We start from the raw sequence: 24,595 nt of genomic DNA, 5'->3' as shown, positions 1-24,595 counted from the left end.
GTCGCTCTAGTGTTTCTGTTTCAATCTGAGTCCTGCCTTGTTTTGTAATAAGGGTTACGGCACATTTTGGATAGTGTGCTGCGTTCCTAAATTGGAAAATTTAAATGGCATATAGCAAAAAAAAAAAAAAATTGTAAGATTGACCAATAAAGCAGCACATTCACAAATAACTTGCATTTGTTGACTTACAAAAGCATTCAGCTTTGGCACTCTGTCTCTAACGTTCCTCCAAATATTAACATGGCTTTATTTATTAGGCATTTTTTTAAGGCTTTAAAGTTATGGAATGGCACAAGTTTTTTTAAATGTTATAGAAAATACAGAACTTTGTGTACTGAATAGACATTCACTCAAAGTAAAAAAATCTTACCAATTAGCCAAACATGGCAACTGATGAATGAACAAATGATTGAAATGTAAATAAACAGTCAATTTGTTTCTTTAGAATTCAGATATGTATTTCAGCATTAATAACGTAAATTGTTCCGGTAGGGTACAGATTTACAGACATTGTCCAATCCATTGATTTTTTTCTAAAAACGTTTATACACAATTTTCATTGGTTTTTAAAATATACATATCTTCCCTATAATACAGAGTTTCTCCATCCGTATTCTGCCATGGCTGCAGGCTCGTGGATTGGAATAAAACAAGTATAAAACCCACAAAGAAAAGGTAGAATGATTTACACAGAACAAAATGAAATTAAACTCCTCTGGGCATCACAGGTTCTGGTATTTTGTGCTTTGGAGGTCAAGAGGGCCTCCATTCAATCCCGGCTCTCTGCAGCGCTGACCCTCGCTGGAGGGCGACATGACTAGCATCAACGTCCTTTGGCTTCTTGCAGAAGTCCCTTCATGATGCAACTGATCTTTATATATGACACACAATCCCATATCATCTCATGAAATGACTACCGATGGAAAAACTAGGTTTGACCGAAACCTTAAAGAAACATGATGTGGGAGAACAACAACTCAAACACTGAAAGGGGAATAAAAATAAAACTAATTGAATTTTGCTGACCTAGAATACCGTTCCAATGGCACGACACCTGAGGGGGAGCTATGCTATGGATCCCTTGCTAAATCTTGATCGCGACGGTCCGACCGCGTTCCACCCAGGTTGGAGCTCGATGGGCTGGTTTAGGCCAGTTCGTGACATTAGAGAAGTCCAGAGCCGAGCTCGTCGTCAGCCACTCTGAATGTACTTCTTTATAACCACGCATCCGTGTCTGAAAAGCGGACACGGCAGATTCTGCAGCAGTGTCCACGTGTTCGTGCAAGGGTCGAAGGTCTCCATGTTGCCCAGCGCTGGTCCCTCGCTGCTCACGATCCCTCCCGTTGCATAGATTTTGCCGTCTAGGATCGCCGCACTAGGGGAGGAACAACAAAAGACCATTTGTAATCGTTTATTGCATCGGGTTGCAGCATCTACTGTTTATTACACCAACCTGCAGAACTGCCTGGAGTGATTCATGTTGGGGCCGGCTTTGATGTTGCCCTTGTCCGGGTCGTAGATAGTGGTGGCTCGGGCGTAGGCTCCTCCCAGGATGAAGATAAAACCATTGAGGCTCACAGCAGGAGCGTACTTGTTATCTAAATAAGCCCGAAAGGAGCACATGAGGAAAGAGAACAACAGAAGTTACTTCTCTGATGTATGTTGATGAATTTTTGCTTGGTAATAAAGGCGCTGTTTTGGCGTTATCTTACACATTGTGCTCAATACAAGATGTGTGGTGCTTTTTGGAGCTACGAGTAAATCATACAGCTTCTGGAATGCCTACATCCTTATCGGCACAACTTCGCAAATGTTCTTTCGGGAAGATTCGGATAATTAATGAGGTAGATTACGGACTATGGTTCTGTGTCAGTCTGCAATCTTTAGAAATGGGGTTTGAAGCACCATTCGTAATGCATTTATGATTTTCCCAGCCTGTTTGTTGCTACATTCCATTTCCCACATCCATGTATCCTTTATGCTTTACGTTATTAAGCGGAGAATGACAAATAACGGCAAACAGAAATATGGCGCCTGTTTCGTCTAATGATTCCATACAGAGGAAATTACCTCTGTAATATCCAAAGACCCTTCACAACGTGACAGGGTTTACTCACTCTATCCTTCTTCACACGGGGTAAATGGCCAAGAAACAGAAATAATCACATCTTTTCATGAGTGGGCAAATGACTGACAGCCTGACGTATGGTCGTGAACACGGAAAAGGTCGTCGAGCCGAATGCAAGAGAGAGGCTATCAGCCTTCGCTTTCTGACAGAGAAATTGTCTCCCAAACGATTACAGCTGGGCCAATTTATTACACCTATGAATAATTCACGTGGCTGCGTTCAAGGTTTTGTTTTTTTGTTTTTTACCGCACCTTCGACTGACGCCTGAGAAGCTGTGCAAAGAAGCGATCTGTAAAACAGCGGCTGGATTTAATAGTTGAAAAGGAAGTGCGAGATGGGCTCTCGCTTGGCGGCATGACTGCCAGGTGCTTCTCATTAAAACCCCCCACCGCTCGACTTTGAGTGACAGTCCAGATAACGCCCTCTTTTCATACCACTCCAGTCACAGCAAGCGTTGTCGAATTGATCGGCGGCATAACCCAGGGGGAGGCATGGTCTTCTGTAACAAGAGCACAGTTCTGGCGCCCCCCCGTCTTTATTCCCCTCACAAAAACGACTGCTTCTGTGCAGAGTCACTGTAGGATCAGGTCCGTTGAGTCCTAATCTCACCCTTCGCAATGCTCTGTTTATCTGTTTGTTGTCTCGTTTTCAAACCCAACGCTGATGCTATCAGCAGAGCTCATTGTGGGTTTGGCCCACGTTCTCGCTACTCGAGGGGCTCGAATGTGACGCCGAAGTTCGGTCTGCTTCTTTGATGCTGAATTCTCGCCACCGGCAAGACGTCTCAAGGTTTCGATCAAATGGGGCACCTGTATCTGGCACAATGGAGACATGAGAGATTCAGCTTTTTGAGAGACAACAACAACAGTTCACGCCACCAATTTGCAGAGGTGTCTCGCTCAATTTTCAGGAGAGCCGAAATGCGGCAGAGAAAAGCTATTATAAGTGAAAGAAAGGGGAAAGGAGTTGTCTGAATAGCAGGATTCCCAGAGAGTTGGGGTGAGAACGCCGGCAATAACCTTCTGTCGGCAATAAACAAGTTGAAACGTTTTAAGTGAGATTACTTCAGTCAAACCGTCTCAATGTACCGCCTAGCCAATTGACATGCTTTAAACGTGTTTTATAAACACTGGCTGCCCTTAGTTTCGAGACTGAGGGATGTTTGTCGACGAGTCCAGCGGTGAGTGGCTGGGAGCCAGTTCAGTGATAACTCATCAGACTCTCCAGAGGCTGCCTGAATCACTTTTTAATGTGCCTGTACTCTAAAGACGCCCTGCAATCTTGTGTAATTTGTACAAGCAATTGTTTGCAATCAATTCCCCACCGTTCACGTGGCTTCATGCACTTCCAGTGGCACTTTGCCTGCTTGACCTTCACTGACAGCTTGTCTTGTTGGCACTGGCTGAACTAGTGTTTGCTCAGTAGTGTTTACTACTGACTGCAGGTCTTCAAACAACACAATCACACGGGGACCTTGAAGAAATGAACCTGTTAAAAGCCTTAAGCATAAGACCATCACCTCTGTGGAAATATGCAATGGAAGAAAGGCACTTTCTCATTCTGGGTGAAAAAGGGCTGTATGAAAATGAAACGAAGACTTGCAGGCCTGTTAATCAGTGAGAAAGAACCAAACACTAACACTGCCAGGATAGAGGTAGTCTTATTCCTAACAAAAATCATACCATACTAGTATTTATCCTTGTATAGTCGACTAAAATTGCAACAGTAACTATTATTATAATTTATATAAATATTATAGTAATGCAAATATACAGGTTAAAAATGCAGTAGTATTTGAAGTAACATGAACAAAGATAAATAAATGCGTAACATTTAATATTTAACATTAGATATCAAAGTTTTTATAGCATTTATTATTTATAAATATACAATAAGAATAGTTAAACAGTGTTTAATGTTACATCATTATTTGTATTACTTAGATCTTATAATATTTAAATAAAACAAATATAAATACATTACATTAAATTATTTATATTTAATTTATATTTGAATTAAAATGTATTGATATTTGAAGTAACATGAGCTAAGATTAATAAATGCTGTACATTTTTTTTTCATTACCATTTAACATTAGATATCATTCAAATGTTTTTTTTTAATGGCATTTACTATTAATAATTTATAATAATAATAATATTTTAAATGACATTAAAAATCTTAAATAAAATATTTAATATAATATTTACTTTTTTAAATAATGTAAAATATATTAACATAAATACAATAAATTATGTATATAATATCTAAAACTTGAAATGAACTATCTTATCTGAACTCTATCTTGAAATGAACTCTATCTAATAACATGAACCAATATTAATACATTTGTCAAATTATTGTTCATTACTGTTCAATAGATATCATGAAAGTTTTTTTATTTAATTTATTATTAATAAATATATTTATATAAAATAAAAAAATATATGAAATATTTCATACAACATAATACATTTTATTTTATTATTGTTTCACATCAGCTTTTGTATTAACAAAATATAGAACCTTAAAGTACATTTATTATTGATAAATATATTTATATAAAATGTAAAAATATAATATGAAATATTTCATGCAACATGATACATTTTGTTTACATTTTATTCATTTTTATTATTGTTTCACATTAGCTTTTGTATCAACTAAATGTCAACATATAGAACCTTAATGTACAGTGAATCTAATCTGGTTCAACTTTAGTTCATAATTTTACTGGTTCTCAAAACAGTGGTGAACTCTGCGCTGTTCATTTAAACCTAATCATACACTTACACAACTTACCTTCTGCACAAAGGTTAACATGGAAATATACTCAAGTGTCTGAACAATCATTACAACAAGTAAAGATGATCATGTGAAGGACTTGCATGATTATTCTTCATGTTTATCTAGTTTTATGTACTGAATGCAACTTAATTTAATGACCAAGTTAATTTAGTTTATGAAATGGCTTTTATGATGCCATAGCACAGCAATCACTGAGCTAATTGAAACCTGAAAACTCCTGCTGCAAGTAAAGATGGTGGGTCCCAATCTGCCGTATCAGTCCTGCTGTTCTTCTGCTACGATTGAGCCCCTGAGCAAAGCAAACAACCCCATAAAAGCCTTTCACCATGGCCGACCACAAATACGCAACCACCTCCTGGTGCCATGTTGACAAATACGTGTTTCTAAATCGTCTTTGGGCAAAGATTTACATGCACAAATGAGCAATTTTCATTTTCCATTAACAAACTGGTGTTCAAACGAAGTACCTACCAATCATGGGGGACTCTATAAAGCTCCAGGTGTTGGTCTGAGGAACGTAAGACTGTAAAACCCCAGCCGAGCGTCCAGCCTCGTTCACGCCGCCGAACACGTAGATCTTTCCTCCGCACACCGTGGCAGCCGCCGAATGAACGGGCTTGGGCAGCGGAGACACCGTCTCCCACTGATTGGTGATGGTGTCGTACCTGAAGAAAACACAGACTTTTGTTAGCATTGCTGCTGTCTGTATAGTTCTAACTGCAAAAGACACTTCTGGCAATGTGTCCTAATGAAGACACAGTGCTTTACTGTGAAAAGACCGCATGTAAAAACAACACTATATAACTGCAACAGCATGACAGCAGCAGAGTTGGATCTCTTTTAATTAATTATGTGGATTTGTTAAATGTTTATATATATATATATATATATTAAAATAATGTAATTAAAATGATATGTAATAAATATGATGTATGAAACAAACAGAAAAAAATTAGTAAAAAATTAAATATGGACAAAATAGGTGGTATTTCAGACATATAGAAATATATAGATAGATAGATAGATAGATAGATATTAGTTATGATTAAATATATAAAAAATATATTTATTAAATGATTAAACATTTCAAAATGTAGTAAATGTAATGAAATAATATAATTAATATTAAGTAATTTTTCATTCAAAACGATAAAAAAAAAAATGACTAAAGAGTCAACAAATATATAAACAATTGTGAATTTATTAAAAATGATTAAATATACAGACTAAATAGGTGGCATTTCAAACATAAAAATATGATGAAATATATAAACAATAGTGAATTCATTAAAAATAAACATTATTTATTAAAATGATTAAATATTTGGACTAAATACATGGCATTTCATATATATTTCTGTGTTAACCAAGGATATAAAAAAATCTTATTTTAATATATTTAAACAGAAATATTTTGACAAAAGTTAATTTATTAAAAAGGAATAAATACTGTATATAAACTACACAAGTGGAAATAATGTGTCTATTTATCTGTCTGTCTATCTATCTATCCTTCCATCCATCCATCACATACAGACATTTTGCATTTGTCCAAAATTTCCAAACAAGGCTTTCAAGCCAACATTAGAACTACATTTCTATTTAAAAATGAGTTCATCAGAATTTCAAAAAGAATCTGAATTCTCCTTTAATTCAAATGTCATTCTGCATCCAGTGTGCTCCCTCAATTCCAATATAATTCAAACTGAAAAGTCAAAATGGTTGTGAAGCAGAGCCTGGGCTCTCAGTGATGAAGCGTCTCCCAGCTCTTCTGCTGCTGAGTGCCGTGTGTTCACCTACGACATACGGCTCTCCAGCTGGAGCACTCATCCTGCGCCATTCTTCTCAGGATCAGTCGCTCCTAATTGCTCTGAATGACGACTGAGAGAACTCCACCAGCATCTGTCTCCTGACAGCCCAACATCCCCCAAAAGGTCAGGCGAACGGCTGAGTCAGCTCGAGGGAACGGCAGAGAACGCCTCAAGTATAGCTAAATGCTTTGGCTCCTGCGGCTATTGATTAACTACGTAATGAATCAAACACGTGAGGACACGAAACACAATTATGAAGCGAACGGAACTGATTACTAACAGCAGATACTTTCTGTAAGATAAATGCATGAACAGCTTTGCCAATATTTCAATTCACTGCAAGCAACATTAGCAGAGGTATAAAGATGATGAGAAAAGGAATATAGCAGGCAGGAAGACAAGCCTTGGGCTACAAATACATTAGCAACAGCTCGCACAAATCGAGTGAGACGCCGCAGCCATCAGATAATGCAAAAATGCTAAAAGTAATGGCAAGTGACTCGACTAGCTGAGTTTATCTTTGATAAGTTGTACTTTTTAAGCGCACACTTGAATAAGATCGCCGTCTCTGCTGTTTCGACACTACAAACTACTTTTTTGAGGTTTATTCCATCAGTCTTTTTTACTGTTGTAGCTGCTCAACATTTGTCTGCACCATTGTTTCTTTACTCCATTTTACTTTCCTGCAGTGGGATAATAAAAATAATAAACCTGGCACCAACTTTGACTCTTAGAACTATAAGAAATGTTTGACAGATTGTTATATATCATAATTTTAACCAAGCATGGCTAGTTTAAAATCCCACATTTTGCATGTGTCTCATTTCTCAAATTTACACAAATTGTAATGCTGACTTTATATTCAATAATATTTTATTATATTTAGTTTGACTTCATGCGGATTGATGATCACCTTAAGCACCTTATTCCATTAACAATGTGTTAAAAAGAAAAAAGTTTGAGGCTTTTATATTTATTTTATAAGTTTGGGGTCAGTAAGATTTGTACATTTTTGAAAGAAGTCTCTTACGCTAACCAAGGATGCATTTATTTGATTCCAAAAATACTACAAAACACTAATATTGTGAAATATTATTACAATTTAAAATAACCATTTTCTATTTGAGTATATTTTAAAAAAAATTATTTATTCCTGTGATGCAAAGCTGAATTTTCAGCATCATAACTCAAGTCTTCAGTGTCACATGATCCTTCAGAAATAATTCTAAAATGCTGATCTGCTGCTTTTTTTTTTTTTTTAATCTTGTCTGGTTTGTTTGATGAATAGAAAGTTCAAAAGAACAGCAGTTATTTAAAATAGAAATCTCTTGTAACTTTATAAATGCATTTACTGTTACTATTTTTCAGTGAATCCTTGCTGAATAAAAGTATTAATTTCCTTAAAGAAGAAGCAAAAAATTGCTGATTCCAAATGTGTGAACATTAGTGTATATTGTTCAAATAAAGTCCAAGTGATTGCAAGTTTCAAAAACCTGACCTTTCTAGAGGCGACTGAGAAGGGAATGAAATGCGAGTGAGAAGGAGTGAATAAGGTATGGAGCACATAATAATGGATGTTATCCAGATCTGTCCTCTATGATGATCTCATCAGCGTTCCTGTAATTATAAGAGCCACTGTACTATGACCCACATTCACCCACCTCACAATCCACTCTCTGTTTAATCACATGCGAGTCTCTGATTGGCTGCTTTGATAACCTGTGTCTGCAGGGAGCCAATGAGATCAGCCGGAGCAGGATGTGATGAGGGCTGTTAGGACTCATGAATAGAAAATCTCCTCGCGTTTGCTCTGATAAAGCCAGAGAATGGCACTTCTGAGCTCCTGTCTGACCTTATCGTTCCTCCCGTCCTTGAAGAGGCGGTTTATCTGCCGTCCCTCTCAGGTATATCCACGCGACGCCATTGTGATCAAGGGTCAAGTTCGCTGCGCTTGCCGAGCCAGCGGCGTAAACACACTCTGGAATTGATACGTCTTGGGCGTCTGTGGCCTCTCATTATTTGAGAGATTTCTACAGCATTAAGCAAATCATCTGTGCTAGATTTAACAGCATAAAACTCTCCAGCGCTGGAGGTTTCCTACGCACACCTGCAACTTGCACCAAGATGATAGAGTTGATTAGTCTGTTTACTGTGATTGTTATTAGTAGAGTTTGCCAAGCTAAACATTATCGGAACCACACAGAACACCTGCAGAACTGCATAGTAACACCCAAAGATCTGTGGTACTTTATTATATACTTTTATGAGATTTATTACAAATTTACTTTTAGCTTGAGCTTTTATGGGCCCTATTTTAATGATCTAAATTCAAAGTGTAAAGCGCAGGTGCACTCAGGGCGTGTCCAAATCCACTTTTGCTATTTTAATGACGGAAAAACGGTTGGCGCGCCCGGGTGCATGGTCTAAACGGGTTGTCCCTATTCCCCTAATGAGTGATGGGTGTTTTTTGGGCGTAACGTGCAATAAACCAATCAGAGTCTCATCTTCCATTCCCTTTAAGAGCCAGTTGCGCTCGTGCCATGATGGATTTGCTATTTACACGGAGGAATTTGGCAAACGCAGAGACAGAACACGTCTCCGAGATGAAACGGAGCTGCTCGTGTGCGAGCAAATAGATAGCCTAATTCTGATACATGCGATGACTATCCATTATGACATGTAGGCATTTTTATATTTAATTGGCCTACAAAAAAAATTATGCATTGCAATCCTTTAATTTTAAATATTTGGCATGTCTGTGTGCTGCTGTGCGTCCCTGTGTTTAATAACCAGCGTGTACTTGCATTGTGGACCCGCCTATACTAACATGCTCTTTAAATAACAAAGAAAAAACATCGCGCCAGAGTTTAGACCAGGTTTGAGTTGGTCTATGGCGCAGTCTATTTTTAGCTCCTTAAAATAGCAATGTGCCAGCAATGCGCCTGAACACACCTCTTTTTTAGACCAGCACGCCCATGGGTGCGCTAATGCATTTGCTAATTAAACGACGTGCCGCTGGACGGGAAAATGAGAATGGTGCCGGACTGAAACTAGCAAACACACTTGCACACACAATGTGCCAGGTGTATGATAGGGCCCAAAGTTTATATTTTTATTTTAGTTTTAGTAAAATGTTTTTCGGCATTTTTATATTTCTATTTAGATTTGATTTAGTTTCAATAATTTGATTTATGAATTTAGTTTTAATAAATATTTCTGTTAGTTTCAAATTTTCACTTAATTTTTGTAGGTTTATTATTTTTTTACTTTAGTTTTAGTAATTTTGTTACGTGCTTTTGTCATTTTTTTTCCCTATTTGGTTTATTTTTATTTCAGTTTTAGTAAATGTGGCACTAAATGAAAATGCTAAATGCTACTTTTTATAATTTTAAATTATAAATTATTTTTTAAATATTATTATCAATTTAATTTTAATTTTAGTTTCAGTAATTTTAGTACCAACGTGAACTCTTTTTACTTCAGTCATTTGTATTAATCTATTATTAATCATAATCTATTATTTATATATGTTTTAGTCGTGTGTGTGTGTGTGTGTGTGTGTGTAGTTTTACTATGGTACTAACTTGAACTTGTTTTTATTTTATTTCAGTTAATATTTCTAATTTTAGATTTTTTTATTGAAAGTTTTTATTAAAATTTTAGTTTTAGTAATTTTATGTGCTTATGCAAAAAAAAAAAAAAAATTCAGTTTTTAGTTTTAGTAATTTTAGTATTTTAACTTAAATTCAGTTAGTTGCAAGGCAACATTTCTCATTCTTGTTTAAATTTTTTATTTTTCATTGAACATTTATATTTTATTTTAGCTTTATTTCAATGAGAAAAACACATCTGATTAGTTTTAGATTTAGTTCTCAATAATATCATTCTGTAATCTCAATAATAACAGAGAATACCGAAGACTCTGGAATCTGCATGGCAACACTTGGCAACTGCACAGCAAGCACAGTTCACATGACTTTGAGGAAATGCATACATCTAGCTATGAATGCATTTAATTCATAATTATTACCATCTTTCATTTTACTGCTGTTACATAAAAGAAATGAGCCCCAAGAGGCCATTCTAATGATTTTACCGGAGTTAAGAAGGTTTTCAGCTTCACATCATGCCTAATTACACTCTTTTCTGGGGTAAAATCACTGTAACACATTGTACCACTGTCTCTCCTGGCTCATAGCTTTAATCCATATATATGGATGTAGAATTCAACACATTTCATAGTTTCAAAACTATTTCATTTATAGCAAGAATTTTTTTTTTTATTTTGGACAATAAAACAAGATTCATCTCAACTTAAGGATAACATAAAGTCAAAGACTGCTTTCTTTCATCGCCGTATTTGTAATTAGAAAATAATACATGTCATCTAGCGTGTACAAAAAACAAAAACTAATATACTAATATAGAGAACATAAAAGGAGTAAATCTAACACATTTTTAAATTTCTTATCAGAGATAAACTGCAGACAAAACAACTGTGCATATATTATTATCCACATAATGTTCTGCTCTCATGTGGATTCTGATCAAATAATGTATATCAAATATCAATACAATTTAATTCATATAAAAGCAATTATTATGTTTTATTATTAGTACTTAATTATACGTGATTATACTGAATTATATAATATAGAAATAATAATTATATACTATTACAATATTGCAATTTTACTTTTAGTTTTAGCTTTTATTTTATTTTTTAAATATTTTGCTATTTTTTATATTTCTATAGCTTTCATTTATTTTTTATTTCAGTTTTAGTAAATACAGCACTAACCTAAACTCATTTTATTTCAGTTATTTGTTAAGGCAACATTAATAATTTAGTTCAGGTTTTAGAGTGTTCTTGTTCTAAGCTTTAATTTAAATTTTAGTTTAAGTAATTTTATGTGTGTTGTTTTTTATTATATATATATATATATATATATATATATATATATATATATATATATATATATATATATATATATATATATATATAGATATAAAGTTTCTTACTTTAAATGAACAATAAACCCCTGTTCTGTACAATTACAATCCTGACTGCAGTCCTCTGTTCTGAGTGGAAAATGCATTAAAACAGACAGTGTTTTTTGAAAAGAAGCATTTTGATGGCTTTCTCTTGCCCTTTGTGGCCCGTCACAATAACTAAACAGCATTTGATGGACTTAATTTGCAGTCTGAATCTTGTTTCCCGCACGCTAAAGCGGTTTGTAATTGAGGTTACGGCCCCTCACAGAGACATCACTGAAGGCTTCAGTTTCCTCACACTGCAATTAAACTTCTGTATTATTTATTGTGAAGTAATCAGCACAGCAAATGTGTTAAGCAGTGAATGGCTGCAGTGTGGATGCGTTGGGCTGCAGTGACGTCACAGTCTCAGTGTGAATATCGCTCACAGCACTGTCTGAACACGTTTGGCTTTAGTTTCTGCAGAGAATGGCTGGGAAAGACCGGGTTGCGTCTGAGCTCAGTGACAGGCTCCTCTGTGTTTGTCCGGCTACAAACGCAGAACCTGTCACCGGGATCAGAGGTTAATTGTGCGGGATGACAGCCGCGTCCTAGTCCTGCTCCTGCAGCAATAAATACAACTCGCCAATTCTCTTCAGAAAAGAGGCGGCCTTTGCTTCCTGAGGTCTTTATAAAGGTCATCCGGTTGGACAGTCTACAGATAAAGATCCTTTTACAGCAGTTTGCCAGACTTGAAGAACTGCGACACAAGCTATTAAAGATCTAGAGCGGAATGTCATTCTCATGTTTCATCAAGTTCAAAAAATTTTAAACATCTCAAAATAATTAATAAGATATGTTATTAAAAAGATATGTTATCTACACTGTAAAAATATAAATATAACAAGGTGTTTTGTTTTTACAAGTAAATAATATTTAGGTCTTTCTACCTCAAAATTCTAAATTTAATTCAATGTTACTTGCTATTCCTTCATAATTAATTGTGAAATTTACCAGAACTTACCAGAACTTAAATATATAAAAATAGGCAGCAGAACAATTCATAAATTTTATATAGAGAGAATATTTAACATTTTCCTCTTCCTAAATATATACGCACAACTGAATAATTAAAATAAAAATGTCAAAGTATCATTATGGAATAGGATCATGACTTCTGGAATCAGACCTCTCTCTGAGAGGAACTGAAAAAAAGTAAATGGAAAACTCTCCATAAAACTAAAACCAAAGTGCAAAGAGCAAATTAATTTAAAAATGCAAAGGATATCAAGCCGAGCATAGAGCGTCTCTGAACATCTTAATTACGGTGTGTGTTATCTTCTGCACTGATAATAGCTTCATCACTGTCTCCAAATTAATTCTTTAGAGCTTCTACACTTTGGTCAAGAATATTGACAGAAATCAGTGTCATATCAATAAATTAACAGGCTCAAAAGGTGATATGTAACTTACATTGGCTCATTATTTAATTTATTTATACACTTTTTAATTATTCATCAAAGTTCAGGTTTAAATATAAAACTTACAAAAGCAAAATAAAAACTTCTGACAAAAATAGTCTCTGTGCATACTTATTATTCTTCCTACAGTGTCAGACTGCATTCACTTACAGAAGCAAATAACCTTCAGAATCAAGCAAGAACTACCTGCTTCACAGAAGAAAACACAAACATGATCATGGGCCAGAAAAAATATTCGGAAAAATAACAGAACAACTCTTGTAATGCAATTTAGGACATTTCATGCTTTGGCCGTGATTTAGTGGCCTTTTAACTAGAGAGATAATCAAGGACAGAATGAAATAAACATTGGAGCTGAAGCCTGTGCTTATTTCTCAGTGTTGCTTGTACCAAAAACCTGATGCAAAATAACAAACATATTTACACCAATGAACATCTATTACGTCAAATCATTCAAATTTACTCGACACAAACTGATTTGGATTTTTTTTTCTTCAATTTATTGGAAAGAAAAGACACCTTTTCACTCACAAATCAAATCAAATCAAAAAATAAAATATAAACTATTTTCAAATCAACATATTAATGGACATAGTAATGTTAACTCATTTTAAAAATAAAATAATAAAATAAATATATATATTTTTAAATCCACATATTAATGGACATAGTAATGTTAACTCATCACCAAAATAAAATAAAATAAAATAAAATAAATATACGTATAACATATTCCTGTCTGGACATAATAATGTTAACTCACCTATTTACTAAACTAAACTAAACTAAACTAAACTAAACTAAACTAAACTAAACTAAACTAAAACAGATTACAATAGAATAACATATTTGTTTTATAAATCAACAAATCCCTTCTGTCTAGACATAGTAATGTTTCTTAGAAAGACAAATATATGATGTAACAAAAAAAAAAAAAAAAAATCTCAAGGACCTAACATAGTTGATAGATTAAGTCAAACTCTAATTTAATTAAATTGATTTAAATTCAGCACGCACATACTATGTGCTTAAAAAAATACAATTTTACAGACTAATATTCTATGTACTATCTTTTAGTTCCTGGTGAGTAACTGTGATTTTCTCTTGATTTTGCTGACTAGCGTTCCATTTGGACTTGCCTTAATTAAGTGCTTCAAACAAAACTCATTATCTTTCCAAGCCTTTGTGTACAAACGTTAAATCCACTGAATACTTCCTCCTTCTATCTTAACGTCTTTAAAACACTATATTGCGTCCTGGTGGATAAAAATCTGCTTTTTAGTTCTGTTTGCAGTACGCATGAGATGTTCATTTCATCTGTTAACTTCATTTAATCTGCTCTTAAAGGGCCGGCACGATCAACCCACACAGATATGTCTAATAATCTCTCTGATCTCACCAATTTGTGATGTGGCTCTTCCAGGCTTCCAGTGGCGTCTGCACACACAGTATCGCTGCAGAGGGCACCTTGAGCCTCCATCAGGAGAACTCCGCACAGCACTCCGACTTAATTGGATTTGTGCATCACACACAAATTGTGACATTACAACTCGACGGCGGAGTAGGTCATGCGCCAATTACCAAAGCTCACGGCGAGAGCGGTCGCAGCCACGGAAGCTCGCCTAAGACTTCATTACACCGCCTGCACTTCTCTTTTCATTATGTGCTGAATGAAGCGGTGCTTACCATACACCCGAGTGCTGCTGGCGGAGTCAGCACAGGATCCACAGACGCACACGACGGCAAAAGAACAGCCTGTGACTGTGTGTTTGGTGTCTTTAATGAGACACAGCCGTCTTTCACTGCTGTCTGTGGTCTTCTTTAAAGAAAGACTCAGCCGCACATTATTTCACTTTTATCCGTGAAATAACTTCTCTCTTGGCAACATTACTGTCATCCATCTAACCATCACAGGCTCGAATGGTAATCACATCATGGTCAAAAGTTCAAAATAATTACATTTTATACATGTTTTTGAAAGACATCTCTTACGCTCACCAAAGCTGCATTTACTTGATCAAGCATACAGTTGTTAATATTTTGAAATATTATTACAATTCAAAATAACTATTTTCTATTTTAATATATTTTAAAACATAATTTAGCTGAATTTTCAGCATCCTTACTCTAGTCTTCAGTGTCACATGATCCTTCATAAATGAATATAATAAAAATTGTAATATATATTTAAACAGTATATTTTAATATTTTTTTATATATAACATGAATAAATATGAGTAATCTTTCAGATATAATAAATATATTTTATGCATTTATATGCACAATTAAAATTCTTTTATTATATATTATTAGAAATGAATATAAATGGTAACTTTAAAATGTATAAAATTTATATCAAATAGAAATAACATTTGAAATGTCTTTACTCTGATTTTTGATCAAATTATTGATTTATTGCATCCTTGCTGAATAAAAGATGTATTTTTTCCCTTTAAAAATTAAAATATGTATATTTCTTAAAAAAAAAAAATCTCCCAAGCTTCTCATATTTAAAGCAAAATCTGTCACACTTGTTCACACAAAATCCTGCAAAATGAAGTGAAATTAAACATGCCATTTAAGTTAATTTGAGCTCTTGAATAGATCAGCCAGTATAATTGGTCCCTCAAATCACGATGTAATACTGAGAATAATTCTATGCCAAAAAGCAGAAACTCAAAGTCCTTTTAAAAGGAATTTCAAATTGGAATTTCATGTAAATGAGCCAAACCTTCACTACAAACCTGATCTCCACATCAATACGCCACACAAACTATCCATTTACTTAGAAAAACAGCGCAAAAAATATTTCGTGATATCATAACCCGCATATCTCCTAGTGGAAAATTCTGGATATTCCTAATCTTTCCCATGGCTCCGTTCATCATCCTGTTGTCTCCGTCCCTGTTTCTCCAGCACGAGCCGTATCTTCCGTCAGCAAACCCTCGGCTTTCCACAGCTGGAGGGGCAGAGGGAAAGCAGGAAGGAACAAGAGAAATGAGTTGCCTGCCGGTGCAACTTGGAAATCTCCCAAACCATCAGCCAGTCATTTATCTGGCTGATGGTACACAGTCTCGCTCAGACATCCATTACTTCCACCAACCTAATACCCTCCTTGGGTGCAGCCGAAATATATCGCTGTCACAGCACACATGACTGGAGAAGTGACGGCTGATCCGGGCTCAGTGAATATTCAGGGCCTCATTCGGGAGCATGATACCTGTTTTGTGTCTTGTTTTCATTAATTAAACCTTGCAATTTTACTGGGGCAAAAGCTAAAAACTTCCTACTAACCTCAGGCATGGCCAAATATTAGAATTTGCTCCGCTGTCAGACTCAAGAGGTTGGTCTTTCTGTGTTCAGTCTGAACTGTGCACTGATGAAAGTTTAATGCAAGTTTGTTTAGAGGTGAACAGGCAGTTCTGCTTCGATAAAATAGAGTTGCTGGATTTGCCTGAGTTTGTGAGGTTGATGGAAACATGTCTTATTAAAGAAGTTTCACAAGCACCACAAAATTCTTCGCCAACAAATTCCTCCAGCAAAAACTGGGTATATTCTGAGTTTGTGTGTCTACGTGCAATACCTGCTGCTTATTATCTGCGTGGAAAGAAACTTTGACCACAAAGTCAACAAACGGGTTCAATGTTTTTGCTGTTGTCAGAGCCATGATTTAAACAAGCCTCCAACTTCATTCAGAATCAGCGACAATATGACAATATGTTATGATGATATCAGCTGCATTATGATTTTCAAAAACTGTTTTTCAATGTAATTGAAATGTAATTCAATGCTTTGAGAAACTTACAAGTTCCTCTTTTGGGATGCAACGAAAGCATATCGCATGAGAGGCCCAGATTCCTCTCATTAGATACCCACCAGGACTAAATATGCCCCTTTCTGAGAAGATGGAAGAAGCTTTTTCTGGCCACGAGCTCAGCGAACTGAGTCAGAGGGAGCGAGCCGCCCCGCCGAGCGCTTCACTCCAGGAGGTTGGCGATCGAACGCTGCCCGCGGTCACGCGTATGGAGCCGGGGCTGAGGAGCCGGGAGAACGGGAGCGGAGAGGTTTGTAATTAGAGAAGGGGTTTAGGGAGGTTTTGGCTCCTCTTCATACTCATTTTCCACACCAGCAGAAGGAACGAGAGGCAGGGGACGGGGCAGAGTGAGCTGGAGGAAGGGGAGCGGGCGCAGCGGGTGATGGCGCTCTGAAGATTCTTAATCCCACCGTGTGCTGGATTATCACAGCGGGGTGTGAGGGAACACAGCCCACACTACAGGCCAAGAACCCGCGGTCCCGCTGCAGAACATGCCCCTCACACACACTGATCATAACTCTGATAATAAATGAGCAGATACTATAAGAAAATGGGTGGGAAAAGAGTTAAAAAAATTATATATATATATATATATATATATATATATATATATATATATGCACTAAAAACTAAACTAAACTTAAAGCTAAAAACTATAACAAGTTAAAAACAAAATTATAACCAAAAGAAAAAAAATATATACTAATATATACTATAGACCTGTATAGTATATGATACTGAAATTTTACTAAAACTATAACTTAATAAAAAAAATATATATATATATACTATATATATATATATATATATATATATATGTATGTATGTATGTATGTATGTATACAGTGCCATGAAATGGTTTTTGCCCCTTTGTTTTTTTTTGTTTTTTTTGCATATTTGTCATACTTAAAAGATTCAGATCATCAAACTAATTTTAATATTACACAAAGATAATGCAAGTTAATACAAAATGCAGTTTTAAAATGATGATTTCATTTATTAAGGGGAAAAAACTTTCCAAACCTTTACTTATTAATATTTAGTTTTATTTTAGATACAAATACAAAAACAAAAATAGGCGTATTATCTTTAACTACAAGAAAAACTACAACCACTAACTGAAAAATGCAATACTTCCCACTTTCATTTAGTTTAAATTGCAATACTAAAAGGGTTCAAAATGTGCTTTAAGTCCAGTGTGCATCCATTTGTGTGGAATAAAGTGTTTCTAAGCTTAGACTGTGAGTGTGAGCTCAGTAGGGTGCACTAAAGGGCCTGACAGTTTCTTCAGGTTACAGGACAAAAGGAACAGGATTACTGTCAAAGCGTTTCTGTGGAGGGACGCTGAGCATCAGCCGGGGCAGACTGGAAGTGAATGGACCCTCGGGGGGGATCTCACATCTCGGAGCATAAAGCTTTTCTGAGGCCAGCCGGTGTGGGATGGGGCCGTAAGGCACCCGGTTAACCGGCCATCCATTCATTTGTCACACCTGTGATGATGTCTAATGGAGTACAGCCTCAATGTATATCTGTCATGGGACTACCAGTGAAGTGTCTCTCTCAACATAACAACAAAGTACATTTTACTACGTGCACTACTGTATATACACTTTGCAAAAACTCGTGTTCTTATTTTGCAGTTAAACTGCCCCAAATCCTTTAAACAAATAAAATGTGCATATATATAATTTTACACAAACAAATACATAAATATATATTTATTTATGATTTTAAATATATATGTATTTTTATATAAATTTATAAGTATATTATGATAACAATTATTAATATTGTTTTGTTGGCCATACTGTACAGTATAGTATAAAGTTGACATATCCTGTGTTATGACAAGTCATACTCCATTTAAAACTACTACACAGTTTTGCTAATCATTTTATAATCATTATAAATGCAGTTTAATGACCTCATATTAATTTAGAAACTACAAGAAATAATTGCGCTTTAAAAATTCATTTATCACACTTCAGGACCATTTAAATGAGCTAGTGAAGGCTAAAAGGCTAAAGAAAAATGGAGAGCAGTTAGAGTAACTGAAGTATTCACATCAATTTAAACTTGAAATACTTACAATCATTTTTTTTTTTTATTTAGTTATTTATGCATGTGTTATTTTAATATGAATGGTTCTTTATCTATAGGAGATTTCATCTAATTTCCATGAATTAAAAAGAACCACGAGGGCATATTAAACAACACAAACCATGTAATAATGCATAGCCTCAGCTGCACAAACGACCCAGGGAATCAAGAAGCAGAGTTTGATTTTAATAGTGTTAGAAACAGCAGCACAGAGCATGTGAGGTTATGTTTTATGCACCGATCTCCGCTCGAATGCTCTATGTTGTTGCTTTCATTATCTGAATGAACTCAGCAATTATATAAAATATTCCAGAGCTATTTGGCTGTATTATCTATATGAGCTCATTAAACTCAAAATGGAGTTTAGGGGTTGGGGGGGGGGGGGGGGCATTGCTTTTATTTGTTTTGAAATAACAATCAACTGCACTTAACAGTTTGCCTGCACACAAACAAAAAGCAGAAATTAAATCCAAACACTGTTTCATGGCAACAACATAGCCAGTAGCGTGATCCTGGGACAGAAGCCGCCCGATGCGCTCATGCTGGGTGGCAGAACAGTCGGCGTGAGAGAGGCCTTACTGAAGACATGCTTCTGAGCGAAAATGATTTCATGGCTCAGCGCATGAAAACGTACCATGAATGTACCATAAGACAAACAAGGCAGGTTAGAGATCGAAGGAGGGCAAGAAAGATGGAACTAGACTTTGTAAGCTAAATTTTTCATCAAAGATGGACTTGAAACATGGCATATGGACAAATTTGTCTCAGTAATGCAATGTTCAGTGGTGTGTCCAGACTGGAGATGGTTCATGCAGGCCACAGAATATATATATATGCTAGGTCATAAAGTTGCAGTCTTCATTTTATATATCAATATAATATAATTAATTACAATTAAATCATTCATATATAATTAAAATTAAAAAAATATTTATATAATAAAATATAAATTACATTGATAAACATTAGTACAATTATCAATATCAATGAAAAAAGAATTTTAATAATAAAGCATTAATTAATTAATTCCAATTTTTCAATTTTACATTTAATTTATATTTAATAAACAAATTACACAAAATTCAAGTTTGAATTTATATATTAATGTTTAAAACTATTAATACATTTAAAATGATTTTACATTAATACATACATTTTAAATTAATATGATATTAATAATTTCCAACTTGAATTATATATTTAACATTAATACATTAAAAAATTTCATTTTATATTTACATGTAAAGTAATAATTTATTAAAATTTTTTATTATAAATTATTATTCTAATTAAAATCATGTTATCTATTTAAATATATAATAATTAATAAATATATACACTTAACAATAATGACATTAATGTATACATTTTAACTTAATTTTTTTAATTATATTTGTTTAAATATCAAATAAAATATTACTTAATTTATTACTTTATATATATATATATATATATATTCTAACTTTAGTTTTTCATTCAAACAAAGTTATGCATTAAATCTGCATAATAAATTATTAATTCTAATTTAACATAAATATAGATATCAGTTTAAATATATAACCAAAATATTAATATATACATTTCAATTTAATCTACAGTAAATATTAATATATAAATTCTAAAACGTTTTACTGTTAGTTGTCATCAATGACAGCATCAGTAATGTACTGATGATTAACAGTGATAGTGATAATTAACTGCGACATTCAGAATGTAATTACTGTATTAAATATTTTAAAGTGCTATCGCTGATGGACATTCCTCATGCACAGTTCAAGTACTCAACTAATCGATAATAAAATTGGTTGCTGATCATTATTACAGTTGATTATCAATTTTATCGATTAGTTATTGCAGCCCTATATCAAAACATCTTACAGTACACACACTTCTGAGTATTTTATGATAAACAGCCTTCATCACATTAATCAAACAGCACAGCATCTCTTTTAAACATCAACTCATCCACATCTCAGTGTTAGTTCAGTGCCAACACACTGTAAATGACTTCATGACGGGGGAAGAGTGTTCATTCGTCTCTGATGATCAAATCCTAGCATTCACTCATGTACAGTACACACCCTACAACATAACCCACTCGCAAAGCCCGGGATACAAACTCAAATCAAATATTCAAGGTGTTGAGGTTGTTAAAACTCAAACAGCATGCTATATGCTTGCAAAAGTAAGTGTTTATCCCTGTGGCGCTACTGAACGCTGAGGTACAGCATGCAGTCGCTCAGCTAAACTCACAATAATGAGAATATAATGGTGAGGAGTTGAGTTACGATATCGTTTTCACATACAACACATACAGACTGAAGCACTGGGTGAAGGATACTTAACAGCTAAACTCAGCATGCATACATGCATGTCCGGCACGCTTCAGGGCTTTATACATAAACTAATCCATATAACATGATCATATGCAGCTCATTTCTAGCAGGGAAGGAAACCTTTATCTGAAGTGTTGGGTTATTAAAAGCAAAGGTGTCAGGGGGAAAGTCGCTGCCTCATAATATGATGGACATTAAAGAGAAATATCAAATTATAGGCTGGTTTTGACAGACTCGTACGCTGATAGGGACTCCTGAGCTCCTTTCAAAACAGTAATGAGCTGTGGCACATGGGCTCCTTTAATACCAGCCATAATGTTTTTTTGATTGCCCCGTTTAATCTTGCCCCCTCGTGCCGCCCGCAATTGGAGCATCAGACCGTTCCACAGTCTCACTCCGAGAGGTTAAACACACTCACATGAGGAGATATGAGCAGAGAAAGAGACCCTTGTACACATATATTTCCCATACTGCAGTGCTTCACATAGCCAGTTTGTTATCTTGGTTTTGCTGTGCTCAACTCATGACAGAAAGATCATATTCAGGAGCTCAGTGCATGCATACAGCACTATGAAGTTATTTAAGCAATCATTGTGGAAGCAAATTGATATTGATCATTAGCTGTAATTATGAATGTAGACAGAGCAATTGATTTTGTACACATTGTGTGTAATGATAATCAGGAATAGCAAGACAGCTTGAAAGAAAATAACTTTTTAGGTTTTTATACATATATATGTATATGTATATATGTGTGTGTGTGTCTATATATATACACACACACACACACACATAATTCAGTAATATAAATGTCAATATAAATATAGAAATAACTATATAAATAAGTTATAATTAGAAAGTAACTTTTCTTAAACAGAATTTCCGAGTGTTAATTAAAGAATCACTGTGGAAGTTAACTGATATTGATCATAAGCTGTAATTATAATGTTGACAGCACAATTGATTTTGTACGCATTTTGTGTACTGCTAATGAGGAATAGCACGAAAGCTTGCTGGAAAAAACAAATCATTTAGCTGGTTCATAAGGAGGATTATTTGATTCTGTAACAGCACTAGAATGATAAAACATACAGATAAAACATCAGTTAAACATCTAATGTTAATCCTTTGCTCTTCATTATGGTGATTTAGCCCTAAAAAGCTTCATGTGTTTGTCAAGAAGTTAAAAGAGAGAGAGAAAGAAATACTTTTTCCCCCACCCAAAATAACTTACAATGCAAATCACGTTAATTTTTCATTTTTGAGGATGACTTGAATGTTGCGTTTATTATGGATGATATCGGATGTTAACAAGCAGGAATGGGAATTTTATGTACCACTTGATTCAGATGATTTCATTTATGAAAGTAAAATGCAATTAAGAAGCAATTCTCATTGCATCATTTTCACAAAAAAAAAAAAAAAAAAAAAAAAATCAGAGTTGCACTAAAACATGCAACAGGTTTATTGATCCATCTTAATCTTTACAAAGTATGGAAGCTTAGATACTTGCTAGCATCCAGGGTTGCTGTTGTGGTTGTTGTTGTTATTATTATTATTATTAAATATATTTAAATATATATCACTTGAAATAAAATAAACATGAATATAAGTATAATAAAATATAACATTTTATTTCAGTTAGTTGCCAAAGCAACACTTTCAAGCAACTCGGTTTCATTTAGGTTAAGTATTACAACAGCTAAATCTAAATCAACAAACTAAAAACTAAAACTATAACTAAAACAATACCAAACAATAACTAATAAAAAAGACAAAAACACAAAAAAATTACTAAAACTTTAACTAAAATAAAAAATAAAATAAAATATAAAAAATAAAATCTCAACAGAATATCAACGAAAAATAGTACTGTATGGAGTATTTTATAGTATTTAGTAATTAGTATTGTACAGAATTCATGAAAGCTTACTAAAAATTCTAAAATATATATATATTTTTAATTTAGTTGGCAAACCAACATTTCTAAAAATAACTAAAACTTAATTTAAAAAAGCTATATAGACACAAAACAAAAATAACTAAAAATTACAAAAACACAACAAAATTACTAAAACATACTAAAGCTACAATTAAAACAGAAAATACTGAATGAAATGTATTTAAAAACATTAAAAAATAAATATAATAGTATTTTATGAACGTTCAGATACTCGTTTATTACCAGGTTTATTATTGTTAACTAACTAGAACCATAAAATAACATTTTCATTACTTGAAATAAAATAATGATTCACTGAAATGAGATAATTTTATTTTTTCAGCTATTTGCCAATGCAAAATGTCCCATTCATATATAAATATAATTTTGTTTTCACCAAACAAAAAACTACTAAAAATGACAAAAAAATACACTACACAACAAAACACTACAGAATCACTAAAACGTAACTAAAATTCAAATGGAAACTCAAAATCTAATTCAAAATATTAACAAAAACTCAATGCTACTAAAATAATGCTGCTAGTTTCTAAGAATACCCGATTCTCCTCCAGCTCTGACTGTAAATGTGCAATATGAATCATCTGAAAAACCATCACAATGCATCTGTGCATTCATTTTCCCCGGAGCTAGTTAACTGCAGGACAAATTACCTTTCCACATGCTCCAGGTTTCCAGCCACCCCGAGTCCTCCGATAGTGTAGAGTTTCCCATCGTACACCAAGCTGTTGTGCCTGCAGCGAGAGACGGTCATCCGGGACACCAGGTTCCAGTTGTCCAGAAGTGACATGTAGCACCACACATCTGCCACTGTCACCCCTGACTCCGTACCACCTGGAAACAAGACCACGCACCATCACGCCTTGACATTGCACAATGTCAATGTTGAAAATGCTCTGAAAAAATCTGGGAATAAATTTACAACTGTTTACCGATGCAGCACGGACACCAACACTTGTAATACGACCTCAGAAAGTACCAAAATAAGCTGGACGGAAACATGACCTTGATAAAGCATTTGTTGCATTTATCTGGCAGGGAGACCAATAGATGTTTTGATATTACGGGTCGGTGGATGCAGATTAATGTAACCGCATTGGTGATCCTTCATCAGATCATTGCAAAAATGGTCTGAGAAGTGACCGCAGAGTCTGTTCTGTTGATAAATGGCCTTCCCTCC

At 34.5% G+C, this 24,595-nt stretch overlaps 1 protein-coding gene across 4 annotated transcripts in view; it reads right to left on the bottom strand.

The window, feature by feature from the left end:
* Nucleotides 1-737: 737 nt before the first annotated feature.
* Nucleotides 738-24,595, bottom strand: part of LOC109113763 (kelch-like protein 29) — a 249,645-nt gene continuing 225,787 nt past the window's right edge. For all 4 annotated transcript variants that reach the window (XM_042747377.1, XM_042747376.1, XM_042747379.1 and 1 more), the window contains 4 exons: nt 24,069-24,249; nt 5,408-5,601; nt 1,454-1,598; nt 738-1,375 (listed from right to left, as the gene is read on the bottom strand). In XM_042747377.1, coding sequence (XP_042603311.1) covers nt 1,192-1,375; nt 1,454-1,598; nt 5,408-5,601; nt 24,069-24,249 — 704 coding nt within the window. In that variant the 3' untranslated portion in view covers nt 738-1,191. The remainder of the gene's footprint in view (nt 1,376-1,453; nt 1,599-5,407; nt 5,602-24,068; nt 24,250-24,595) is intronic.

This window comes from Cyprinus carpio, chromosome B20 (genome assembly GCF_018340385.1).
Source record: "Cyprinus carpio isolate SPL01 chromosome B20, ASM1834038v1, whole genome shotgun sequence".
Classification (NCBI taxonomy): Eukaryota; Metazoa; Chordata; class Actinopteri; order Cypriniformes; family Cyprinidae; genus Cyprinus; species Cyprinus carpio.
The sequence above is the reverse complement of the archived record's forward strand: the minus strand, read 5'-3'. Positions and strand labels throughout refer to the sequence as shown.